The sequence below is a fragment of the Argopecten irradians genome, chromosome 5 (assembly GCF_041381155.1).
Source record: "Argopecten irradians isolate NY chromosome 5, Ai_NY, whole genome shotgun sequence".
Classification (NCBI taxonomy): domain Eukaryota; kingdom Metazoa; phylum Mollusca; class Bivalvia; order Pectinida; family Pectinidae; genus Argopecten; species Argopecten irradians.
Genome location: NC_091138.1, coordinates 47199087 through 47212703, shown reverse-complemented (window position 1 = coordinate 47212703; position 13617 = coordinate 47199087). Strand labels below are relative to the sequence as shown.

Here is a 13617-nt window from a genome sequence, read left to right as displayed (position 1 = left end):
TTCGATCCGATTCAGATTTCTTCATACTTTGCTTAAATATTTAAATATGTATAACATTGCCAATAAACATGCTATCAGCTATAAATGTTACGAGAGAGTTGTTCAACAGACAAAATACAAAGTAAAAACTGTTTGAATTTTATCGAATATTTTAATATGTCAAAATGTATAATTTGATAAGATGATGATGATGAATGATGATGATGATGATGATGATGATGATTATGATGATGTCACAGATTGTTTTGCGTGTTGGTGATGATGGTATTATGATGATGATGATGATGATGATAATGATGATGATGATGATGATGATGATGATTATGATGATGATGATGATGATGATGATGATGATGATGATGATGATGATGATGTTATTGATTGATGATGATAATAATGATGGTATTTATGATAACGATGATTAGAATGATATCACAGTCAGTTTTTTATTAAGTTGTTGATGATGATGATGATGATGATGATGATGATGATGATGATGATGATGATGATGATGATGATGATGATGATGATGATGATGATGATGATGATGATGATGATGATGATGATGATGATGACGACGACGACGACGACGACGGCGACGATGATGAGGATGATGATGTATGACGGTATTTATGATGACAATGTATCACAGTTAAGCTTTTCAGGAGTAATTAATTAACTTGACTCAGTAGAACGGATCTTCATTGAAGATTGTGTACATATCCTGATGCCTCATGCGGAGTCTCTGGATTGCAGGATGAACTGACCGCACAGATGCTTCTCCGGACCGAGTGTCCACACAAACTGACCGTACAGATACGGCGCTCGGTGTCTGAGACGCGTGGTTCTGCTTAGGCTTGATGCATGAGAGGAGAAGGGAGGTAATCCTTTTCAACATCCGCTTCTTAAAACTGACTTTTTTGGTAGAAGAGACAGGTATTTCTGTGGAACAAAACAATAGATAAGTGAACAATCACATTTCTATGTGCATTTTAATTTTCGCGGATTACTATTAATCACACATCCAGTATAACATCCTATCTAAAAAATTAAACTCCCGCGAATAATTGATTTCTATGAAAACGTGATTTTTTAAATATAACTTATTATCTTAGATATGCTTGAAATTAAAAGCAATTAAACCCGTAGAGTAAGACAGTTACAAATTATAACCAGTAAAATATTTTACTTTATATTATATCTAATGTTTTCAATGATTCCATTTAACAACATCTATGTTCGTCAAGAAGGTACGAAAATATAACATATTAGTTGCAATTCTTCCTTAAAATCACTTACGATATGAAATGACACCATCCACTAAAGAACATTCTGAACAAGCCCAATATCCACCAGAAACCGGAGGTCTGAACAAATCGGAGGAAACGGAAATGGAAGATACAGATCCATGTGGAATCACCACTACTTCCGGATATAGACAAGATGGAACTCTGTTGTCCGTCTGTGTGCTCAGGTCAGATGAAACGGAAGTCGAAGATACAGATCCATGTGAAATCACCACCACTTCCGGATACAGACAAGGCGGAACTTTGTTGTCTGTTTTTGGTAGTGTTTGCTTCTGAGGAAATACATACAAAAAGGTGTATATTATATTAGATATAATAAATATATTGTTAAATTTTCCAAGAAAGAAAACCTCTCTAATGAGTCAATATTCTTTGAAAGGCTTGTTCTATTATCATTATTTGCTCGTTAACCTTTTGTTTATCTTAGTGACCCAGACGAATAAAAAAAACCACTAAAATACATACCCTGTAAAGATCGCTATTTTTGTCCATTTTGTCTTGAGTGAGATGTATATTAAATCTAGAAATAAAGAGGGACACGTGTATACAAATTGATATTATGAAATATTTTTGTCATTAAAAAGGAGTACATCTAGTTTTGCCGTATTTTCTTACACCCGTTAAAATGCAAGGAAAATTACGGTGACAGAAACAAGGAAAATAAAAGAAAAGTTAGCTTTGCTGAGAAATGGATGTTAGGATGTTCAATAACTGCAGTTGACAGGTAAATGCTAATAAACTTACACATTACGACTAGAGAAAAACTCACAAACAGATTTTTGGGACAATTAACGTATTATGCACAGCCATACATTTAGCGTAAATATGGATTAGTAATTGTTTTAATAAAACAATATTTGCTCCAAGAGGAAATAATTATAAAACTTACCTTTATAAGGTAAACTGGTCTTTGATTTCAAAATTTCTGCAAAAAGGCGGTTAATTTTAGAATCTTTTGAGAAAAAGCTGCTACGAATGTTAACCCGTAAAGGTGTGTTACCGTGGTTGGTATCCATTGACGTCACAATGATCATGACGTCACAGATAAGTAAAATCCCGTACCTCACTTTCGGTTTACTGTACAAATGACAACAGAAGATTTTTTTTCAGAAAAAATGCCAATTTTAATGCTAATAAAATAATTTTCCTGGAGGTAAACGAATGTATCGAAAAAAAAAGTTCTATTGAAAAGAATATGCGATGAAACACCGTTCGTTCCTTTGAGACGGAAGTTAGGTACGAGATTTTACTTATCTGTGACGTCATGATCATTGTGACGTCATTGGATACCATCCACGGTAACCCACCTTAACGTGTTAACATAAGTGACACATTCGCAGCAGCTTCTCCGCTAAAGAATCTGAAAGTAATCGCAAATTTGCAGGAATATTGAAATCAAAGACAAGTTTTACTCTATGAAGGTAAGTTGCGTTAGCATTTACTACGGAAGCAACTCTTGTTTGATTAAAACAATTATTAATCCATATATACGCTAAATGTACGATTGTTCTAATATATTAATTCTCCCATTAATCCGTTTGGAATTTGTCTTGTCATATTTTTATGGATTTTTTTAAATGCGTATTCTTACATTTCGGTTTCAACTTCAGTTATTTTAACATCCTAATAAAACATCATTCTCAGAAAAGCTAAAGTTTTCTTTAATTTCCTGTCTCTGTTGAGCCACTGTTACTCTCCTCTTAATTTCTGTGCATTTCAAGGGATTTTTTGAATGACGAAAAATTTTATGTATCATTTATATGCATCTGAATGTCTCTTTATTTCTAGATTGCATATACATCTCAAGACAAAATGGACAAAGCTGACGACATTTACAAGGTAAAGTATGTAGATTACATCCATTTTAACGTCCCCTCTTCTTTTCGTCCATGTCACTGAGATTAGCAAAGGGCTAAAAGGAAAGAAATTAAAATGAACAAACAAACAAATAATAACAATAAAAAAAACTTTCAATGAATATTGCTTTGTGAGGTTTTCTTTCTTTTAATATTTAACAATACATTTTACCATACATATAAAATACATATTTTTCCGTCTTTCCCCAGAAACAAGCAAACAACAGAGTTCCACCTTGTCTATATCCGGAAGTGGTGGTGATTCCACATGGATCTGTATCGTCGACTTCCGTTTCATCTGACCTGAGCAAACAGACAGACAACAGAGTTCCACCTTGTCTATATCCGGAAGTGGAGGTGATTCCACATGGATCTGTATCGTCGACTTCCGTTTCATCTGACCTGAGCACACAGACGGACAACAGAGTTCCATCTTGTCTATATCCGGAAGTAGTGGTGATTCCACATGGATCTGTATCGTCGACTTCCGTTTCATCTGACCTGAGCACACAGACAGACAACAGAGTTCCATCTTGTCTATATCCGGAAGTAGTGGTGATTCCACATGGATCTGTATCGTCGACTTCCGTTTGCTCTGACCTGCTCAGACCCCCGGTTTCAGGCGGATATTGGGCCTGTTCAGAATGTTCTTTAGTGGATGGCGTCATTTCATATCGTAAGTGATTAAAAAATAATTTCAACTAATACTACACAAGACTTTCGAACGAATAAAGAAATCTTCCCAATGGTATATTTTTTTAAAAAGATTTTATTATTGGTGATAATTCACTTGGTATCTCAGTTGTTAAAGCAAGAAAAAATAGGCGATTGTCAAGTTTTATTTCATTGATCACGTTATTTATTTGTATCTTACTTATTTGTTTGTTTTATTTTTTTTATTTATATATTTAATTATTTATTTATTTATTTTATTATTTATTATTTATTTATTTATTTATTTTATTTATTTATCTATCTATTTCGTCAACTTCATTTTGAGTTTTCATACCAGGCACCTTTTGCAACAGTTTAATGTTGCGATATAGATACCTAACACCGGTATATCACAGGGATCAGGTAATAAGTTACAGTTTATATAATTATAGTTTTAGCGATCTAGACCAAAAATCAGTAAGAATCATACTCTACAATCAGTACATTGTACTATATACGTATATCGTACTATGTAGAACATGATTTTTACCGATTTTTTTACCAAGACCCATAAAACATCTTAAAATGATACAGTATATGGACACTCTGGTGTGTCAATATAAAATTATATAAACTGTAAAAAATTCGCAGATCCCTGTGCAGTAAAGGACTCTTCCTGGAATTAATAATTATCCGGAATTTTTTTTTCATAATCATAAAACATTATTGTTCACAACATACATATTTACATAGAAATGTGATTGTTCACTTATCTATTGTTTTGTTCCACAGAAATACCTGTCTCTTCGGCCAAGAAAGCCAGTTTGAAGAAGCGGATGTTGAAAAGGATTACCTCCCTTCTCTTCTCATGCATCAAGCCTAAGCAGAACCACGCGTCTCAGACACCGAGCGCCGTATCTGTACGGTCAGTTTGTGTGGACACTCGGTCCGGAGAAGCATCTGTGCGGTCAGTCCATCCCGCAATCCAGAGACTCCGCATGAGGCATCAGGATATGTACACAATCTTCAATGAAGATCCGTTCTACTGAGTCAAGTTACTTCTAAAAAACTAAACTGTGATACATCATCATCATCATCATCATCATCATCATCATCAACTTACATAAAAAAACTGACTGTGATATTATTCTAATCATCGTTATCAAAAATATCATCATTATCATAAATATCAGCATCCTCATTATCATCATACTATCATCATCATCAACAAAATCATCATCACCATCATCATCACCATCATCATCGTCATCACCATCATAAAACTGTCTGTGATATCATTCTCATCATCATTAATATCATCATCATCATCATCATCATCATCATCATCATCATCATCATCATCATCATCATCATCATCAACTCATAAAACTGTCTGTGATATCATTCTCATCATCATTAATACCATCATCATCATCATCATCATCATCATCATCATCATCATATCATCACCATCATCATCATCGGCATCATCATCAACTTGCATAAAACTGGCTGTGATATCATTCTCATCATCATCATCATCATCATCATCATCATCATCATCATCATCATCATCATCAACATCATAAAACTGTCTGTGATATCATTCTCATCATCATTAATACCATCATCATCATCATCATCATCATCATCATCATCATCATCATCATCATCATCATCATCATCAACTTGCATAAAACTGTCTGTGATATCATTCTCATCATCATCATCATCATCATCATCATCATCATCATCATCATCATCATCATCATCATCATCATCATCATCATCAAACTTGCATAAAACTGTCTGTGATATCATTCTCATCATCATCATTATCATCATCATCATCATCATCATCATCATCATCATCATCATCATCATAAAACTGTCTGTCATCATCATCATCATCATCATCATCATCATCATCATCATCATCATCATCATCATCATCATCATCATCATCATCATCATCATCATAAAACTGTCTGTGATATCATCATCATCATCATCATCATCATCATCATCATCATCATCATCATCATCATCATCATCATCATCATCAAACTATTGATTTTTATATAATATTAAAATTTTTCACTTAAATTAAAATTTGTTATTTGTCTGTTGAGAGTTAATAGCCTTTACAGTTCATTAGATGGATATTAAGGGTATGAATTCTATCTGCTTATGATATAACCATTAATTATTAGGCACACTCTTTCCAGTAGTAGACGGATTTAAAATAAATAGCTCTACATTATTTTCCATAATGTGCCCCTTCCAGCCCTAGGGATCTAGACCCTTGCTTTATATAAAATTAATTCCTTTTCAATCAATGTTGCTGCAGGCCAAATGTAAACCGAATTCTTCAAATGCTATGATGATAGTATATGACTTGATTACGAGAGTTACTCCCCTTCGACCATTGCCGACAACACCATTGTCATTCGATGAACATGCTCTCTGATTGTAAGACACATTGATGAGATTGGCAGTCGAGTTACTGTACGATTTTCACGCTGGATACAAGTCCATCAGATTGCGTCATATAAATGTTTCTCGGGACCAAGACTGTCAAATTAAATGTGACAAAATCAAATATTTCTCTTTATTACATAACAAACCGCCTTCTACTTTATAGTGTATTTCAGTGATACTGCCGAAGATGGCGTTATCCACCCGTCCCGGTATAAATAGACATTTTATATGTAAACCATTTGTCTCGTTTTAACAAGAGATCATGAAAGGGATATTGATGCCCACATCGGAATGATCTATGTTAGTCATTGGAAAGAAGAATATTTTTTCTGCTTTTTTCTTCTTTAAAATAAAATTGAAAAGTTGATTATGGAATGTAAGACTCTTTCATATGTGGATATGAAGGATAGGGATATTCTACCCAAGGGTCAAAAAATGTTGTAAAACCCGAGGCTTGCCGAGGGTTTTGCAACATTTTGTGATCCCGAGTATTTTTCTTTCATACCTCGAAATTTTATTGCAATTTTATAACTATGATATCCCGCCATTTTGAAATAAATTCGAAGAAGTCCACGACTGGATGTCAATTCTCCATACATGAAAAATTATGTGATACTTTCAACACAAATTCCATTTTTTTCATCTTTTATCGTAAAATCAGTCAAATTTGTGAAAAAAATGTTAAAATTTTACGGAGGAAATAGAGATTTTGTTGACGCCATGACGTCACGAGGCTTTATTGCATGGGTAGCCATGCAATACAGCCTCAGGCGACATGAGTGTATTGCCCTAGACCAGCCAATATTCTGCATATATATGTTGGTAATGGCGTGTTCCTAACTTAGTTGTATTCCATGCATGGAAAGTCGTACTGGAATTTCACTTATAAGGTGATACCAAGCAGTATCCCAAACTTGAAAGCCTAAACCAGAACTAAGGTGATAGATATAACCAAAAGACTAAGAAAAGCAAGTACACCTTGTCATTGTGCAATGTGTCATTGATCCCTTGAATCGCAGTTGTTTATCCTCCGCAATGGGTTCGAGAAAGGCTTTTGTAGGAAAAGCTCCAATCTGAAAGAGATACAAGAAGGCGAAATGGCTGAAATGTCGTGGACCTTTAAAAGTTATTTTGCCACCTTTCCAACACCGAAATCGGCGACTCCTAATGTTCAGACGAGATTTCCAACTTATCAATTTTAAAACACTAGAAACTAAAGTTCTGATGTTAGAGCACAAAGACAATTCCAATAAATTAAAGGAATCTGTGGTTGAAACCACCAAAGATGATTTAGTCGCTCTTGTATACAAACGGTTTTTTTAAAAGAAGCAGAAGACAGATCCAATCGATCCACAAACATTTACTTTCCTGAACAGACGAGAGATATCGAGACTGACAGGAAACTATCGAATGACCATGACATATGATACATCGCCAATGGTTTTGACATGGAGCTAACACTGAATTACCCTTCAGATTAGGCAAGTATAAACCAGGACAAACCAGAACCCAATCCTTAGCAAATAAAGAAAATTCTTCTCTGAAAAGCGCCAAAATGAATGAATTCCGAATGATCTACACTGTTTTCATCACTTAATGGCATTTGATTGGCTAAAGAGAAAATTACATAGCTGCCATCTTTGCTGTATTTCATCGGTCCAATCTATTGTGTACTATACGTCAATCACATACTGTATCAAAATTAAATTTTAGTTTTGTAGAAACTTTCACTGTTTTCTTGATTCAAATGAAACTGCGGATGTAAAAATAATACAATAGTTTAATTAGTGTAATAAAGAATAACCACGAATATTTCTATCCACGAAATAATGTCAATGTTCTAAACCACGAAAAAAAACTACCGCTAACACACGTCAAGCGTATCACAGAGCACCCTAGGTACAGTTATGATAACTCCGGGAGTATGGAAGACGAACGTGATGGAGGGAAGCGATATTTCTCATGACTTTAGGTCATAACAGTTTTGGATATTACTCGCCCACATATCGTGATATGCCTTACAAAACTTATCACAGAGAAAATTGACATTAAACTGACACAACTATTTGTTTTTGTGTTGTTGTTTGTTTTACATATTTTTATTGACATAAACTGTTAAAATTGTGATTGGACGTAAGTTTTCACAACTTAGTGACACCCTTTTCCTTGTACATAATATAAACATATTTATTTATTTCTAAACCACCCTCCGACATAATTTTTTCGACAAACACACTTTAAAGGCCCACTACCTTTCCGAAACGGCTTTTAATTTTTAAAATGGGAATGTAAAACAAGATCGATAATTTTGTAGAGTCTTAAAAATTATTAACTTACCGTTAATACTACATTTATCATCACCTTCTGAACGATTTGATTAAAATAAATAAAATGTTTATTTTCATAACGCGGGTCGTATTATGTTTCCCGCCGTCGTCCTAAATACCGCGCGGTAGTTGATTATCATTGCGCCAGACGGCAAAACAGCGAATTGACTCTCCACTGTTTTCATATATTACGCAGGAAATCTTGCATATGTTTGGTGTCGTAACCTTATTTTAGGTCATCGGTATGCATTTTCTGATGTTATTAATGTTTTTTAAGAAACCTTTATATTTTGCTCCGGAAAGGTAGTGGCCCTTTAAAAGTAAAAAGTCGGCACTTTATAATAATTATCAAATTTAAATTATTGATTTACATTTCTACTGAACTAATCTTGTAGATCACACACGTACAACAAGCACGAATATGTTGTAATTGTTTCGTTATGAGACGAGATTTATCGGTCTAACATCTCGTTACAAACTTGTCTCCATATACATGTCTCGTACTATAAACCACATTGTTTTCACAAACAATTGATTTCCCCCGATTTCGCAGGTGACGAAATTTATCACAACGAAAAAGAGTTCATTTATATGATAGATGATCTTATCGATCCTTGGTTTATCATAGTATTGATATATGCCTGTAACTTTGTAAATATCTATATGTCTCATTTTCCTTCACGAAATTAGAATCTCCCTAAAACGTCGACAAGCATGGAAGTAAATTGGGTCATGGGTTCAAGAATATTGCAGAGATACAAAAAATGTTACGACAAAATATCGATCATGTAGCAAGGTCCATATATTGAATATTCATATAGCTCGCTGACAAACAAAACCGACTAAAAAGGTACGAAATTGTTTGTTTTGGGTTTATTTTGGTTGTTGTTCAAATCGCTACTGTGAACAAAAAAAAAGCTATAAACATACTTATCTATTACAATTACATTCTAAAAAAAAAGGATCGGTACCTTATCGCTGATCTCAAACTCGTAATCGGGCTTAAGTTACTTGATCACTTCCTACTAACTATTGGTTGCGTGGGTTTGAATGCTTTGGAAAATTACTCGCTAGCTCAATGAAATTGTAGCGAACGGCTGGCGTCGTCTAAAAAGATATACAGTAACATGCCTTGAGGGACCCCTGGTGTGTTATCGTCTGCGTATAAAGTGACGTTTCCATTTGCAGAAATGTGTTCAAGATATGATATTTCCTATGAATAATTGTCATTGGGGACATGATGACTGAAATTCTAGGCAATGTTCCGACTGAATTAAAGTACATCTTATCAGACGCTGTTATATTCTTAGGTATGAATATGGCACGCGCTCACTCACTCACGTGCGGCAATGACGTACGTATTTGTGGCTAAATGTGATGTAAGTAATCAAAATAATCGAGCCGTGAGTGAGTATTTACTATCTAAGATTAAGTACCAGCACACTACTTTATTGCCAATCCTAGTTCCATAACATCGATACGTCATCATGATACGTTCGCAAATCTAGCACAGAAACAGACATGGCTACGTCACGAGAGCCAGATCGACATCCCAACATCACGAGCTCAGCAGCAATATCTGTCATGTAAAATACCATTTATAAGCCTCCCATTGATGGATTCAGTAGAGAGACACCACCACAGCGCGTATATAAATGACGACTATAGATTATCGTCGGGACGATGTGCGGATTGACGTATCGCAGCATGAATAGATGGCAGGTTAATATTCCTGTTACCGAAACAAATGAGTGAGAAGCGATATTCCAAACCTCCCGAGACTTCATATTTATGCTGGATGTGCGAGGAAAACTGGCGACTCGGAGCGCCAACGTTTGCAATAATCTCTCTGTCAACTAAGTCTTCGGGTTCAGTCACATTGTCCAGTCCATGTTTATGGTCATTGAATGTCCAGTTCTCTTGTCCCCGATGGTTGTACCATTGCTCTGGCATTAGCTTATGTAGGAAATGAAAAATGGTCAATTCCGTCTCTGGATTGAAAACCTTTTAAATGTTATTGGTTGTCATGGTGAAGATTTTACTGTCGTCATTGGTTTAGTTCCTGTTATAGGTGTTACCAATGTTAAAGGGCCACTACCTTTCCGAAACGGCTTTTAATTTTTAAAATAGGAATGTAAAACGAGATCAATAATTTTGTAGAGTCGCAGAAGTTATTAACTATACGTTTACTAGCAAACTTATCATCGCCTTCAGAACTATTTAATTAGAATAAATAAAATGTTAATTTTCATAACGCGGGTCGTTTTATGTTTCCCGCCGTCGTCCTAAATGCCGCGTGGTAGTTGACTATCACTGCGCCAGACGGCAAAACAGCGAAATGAATCTTCACTGTTATCGTACATTAGACAGGAAATCTTCATATTTTTGGTGTTGTAACCTCATCTTAAGCCATCGATATATATTTTCTTTTGTTATTAATGTTTTTAAGAAACCTTTAAATTTTGCTCCGGAAAGGTAGTGGGCCTTTAAGTTAATTTTGACAAAAATTTATGGTCATGTTCCAACACCAGTTATAGCAGTTATCACGTGCCGAACCAAAACGTGGTTATAGCATTATTTCTTCGCTTTCTAAACCAATTCATTTCTTGGAAACCATTTTTCATTCAATATTGCTGGAAAATGTGATTATATTTTCATTTGTTCAGTACTAAAACAGTCGTGTCATATGACGAATAATCATACCCTGCATCCACTCCGTTTTTGACGACGGGCATCTGTCAAAAATCTTACGTCCGCCGTGCAGACCTATAGTCAGCTATGTATGTCCCGGTTATTCCACAAATCATTTTGAATATGGGCGCAATTAAGACGGCTGGCTTACCTCTTGTCAATATATAAACTGCAACTATAATACAATTATTATCATTACATGAACAAGAACATTACAATATTGTATGAATTATTCTATTGTAAAAACAGACATATTAGCAGAGGAAAACAGTAAAAGAAACAATACAGGATCCAAAAAGTCTAATTTGGCAAGAATATTTGAATTTGTTTCAGTTTGATGACATTGAGGTATATTTGGCATATTATCCTACAGTAATGGGCCATTATAACTGAAATAATTCTTGATTTTCTTTTCTTTCTTTCTTTCTCTTTCTTTTTTTTTTCTTTCTTTTTTTTCTTTCTTTTTTTCTTTTTTTTTCTTTCTTTTTTTTTTCTTTCTTTCTTTCTTTTTCTTTCTTTTTTCTTTCTTGTTTGAAAAATGCTGAGCAATAGAATACGGTAAACCAATTTATCTTAGCGAGCAACTTAATTTCACATGTTTCGCGAAGGATTAAAATTAGCCAAAATCGGCCATGGGAATTTTTTTCATTAAAATAAATTACAAAATTATGTACAGTGTACTGTACAGTTGCTAAAACTCACGAGGATTTAAATTTCGCTAAATTCGCGGATCCATCCAAATTCATGAAATTTAATACCGCACGAAATTTATCAAATTCATGGTTTCCATATCATAGCCTGTTGTATGAATGATTTTTTTTCAAAGGCCACAGAGATAATTCGTGAAAATAAACCGCCACGAATAAATTTCAATAGTGAGTCGCGAAATTTTACACCCGCGAAATTAAACAACTATACTGTTGCTATGAAAAAGTAATTACATATAAAATCTTGAACTTGGGTCTGTGTCGGAATAATTCGGTTGGAGATAGAGTAATGTAATACATATTGCATGGTTAAACAAACACATTATTAAGCTTTACTTTAATATCACAAAATAATATTCCATGCTGTAGGAAAGAATAATTAGATCTGTATATATGCAAATGAGCGCCGCGGTAATTTATGGAAATATGCGATGAAAAATAATCTTTACTCTTCGAACCGAAGAGTTGAGCCAAAATTATTTGATTAAACCGGACATCACCATTGTCCAAATCGTTCATGTGATATATCACGCTTTTGGTCACTGGATCTGAGTGATTAGAATTCACACAGAACATCGCCCTAATGCCGGTAGTAAAATGATATTGGTATTGGTAATATATATCTATAAATGATAATTCGTCTTTCGAAAGACCGTCTTTTCATTGTATGAGAGGGATGCCATTGACCGGGCCTGGTAAAGCCGGCGCACGTCTAGCACACACACTGCTAGACACATTTGAACTAGGTCTGTATTAATGAAGCCAATGAATACTGTACTCCCGGCGGCACCGAACAAGTCAATGGAAGATTTTTTTTAATTTGGTTGATGAAATAATCAGAATGTAATTATGACTTCAAAAACAGCACCAATGAATGAATTGGGAAGTAAACAAAGCTACATGAGTCATAGAGGTAGGTATGGATGATTGGTTTTGTTTTGTTAGTTTAACGTCCTATTAACAAGACAACCGGAGAACCAGGACAAAAACCACCGACCAGCAGTCGGTACCTAACTGTCGATAGGGGGCGTCGTGTTTATCAATGACAAATATCAGGAATTGCATAAACTGAAGTAGAAGTAATTCGCTAATAGTTCAAGTTGTAAATAATTATGATTATAATCTAAGAAGCCAATATTTACTTTACTATACTAAATTGAAATTGATGAAATTCAATGGGTGAATGAAAAATAAAAACAAAAACTGTTTTTTTGTATATAACGGTTCCCCCGTTAAATTTCAGGTTGCTTTAACAAGTTTCACACAGCAAGACGTTTTGGATAATGAATAACGAATAATAACTAATTAGATTAGGGCGGCCTCCCCTGTATGTGTTAGGATTGTGAAAGTATTTTTGGGAGGCTGTAGTCCTTTCATAATGTGTCTCCTGGTAATAGTGAAGCTTTTACCTTTTTAGAATTAAATGACTAAAGCATGACGTCGAAGATACCGAGCAACAAACTCCAACTGGCCACGTTATACTGACAACGAGCAAACCAGTCGTCCCACTCTCAATGGGAGTGTAGAATAATCGATATCATCATCAGAGGAAAATATCCTTTATCTTCGCGCAATATGTCTAAAAATATGATCG

At 34.7% G+C, this 13617-nt stretch overlaps 2 protein-coding genes across 2 annotated transcripts; one reads left to right on the top strand and one right to left on the bottom strand.

Annotated features, from left to right (window-relative positions):
- Positions 1-200: 200 nt before the first annotated feature.
- Positions 201-1823, bottom strand: LOC138324611 (uncharacterized). The gene is made up of 3 exons (XM_069269664.1): positions 1773-1823; positions 1300-1579; positions 201-942 (listed from the first exon to the last, which is right to left on the bottom strand). Exons 1-3 carry the CDS (start codon positions 1797-1799, stop codon positions 686-688), a joined length of 564 nt encoding a protein of 187 aa, XP_069125765.1. The 5' UTR covers positions 1800-1823; the 3' UTR covers positions 201-685.
- Positions 1824-2593: 770 nt separating this feature from the next.
- Positions 2594-5190, top strand: LOC138324610 (uncharacterized). The gene is made up of 4 exons (XM_069269663.1): positions 2594-2728; positions 3096-3146; positions 3374-3839; positions 4610-5190. Exons 1-4 carry the CDS (start codon positions 2723-2725, stop codon positions 4864-4866), a joined length of 780 nt encoding a protein of 259 aa, XP_069125764.1. The 5' UTR covers positions 2594-2722; the 3' UTR covers positions 4867-5190.
- The last annotated feature ends 8427 nt before the right edge of the window (positions 5191-13617 follow it).

Bases quoted from the DNA above. Each gene is read 5' to 3' on its own strand.
- LOC138324611 (XM_069269664.1), bottom strand. From the start codon at position 1,799: ATGGACAAAAATAGCGATCTTTACAGG. The intron at 1,580-1,772 runs GTATGTATTTTA...GTATTTCCTCAG, and splicing joins AAAATAGCGATCTTTACAGG to AAGCAAACACTACCAAAAAC. The intron at 943-1,299 runs GTAAGTGATTTT...TTTGTTCCACAG, and splicing joins GGATGGTGTCATTTCATATC to AAATACCTGTCTCTTCTACC.
- LOC138324610 (XM_069269663.1), top strand. The intron at 3,147-3,373 runs GTAAAGTATGTA...GTCTTTCCCCAG, and splicing joins AAGCTGACGACATTTACAAG to AAACAAGCAAACAACAGAGT. The intron at 3,840-4,609 runs GTAAGTGATTAA...TTTGTTCCACAG, and splicing joins GGATGGCGTCATTTCATATC to AAATACCTGTCTCTTCGGCC.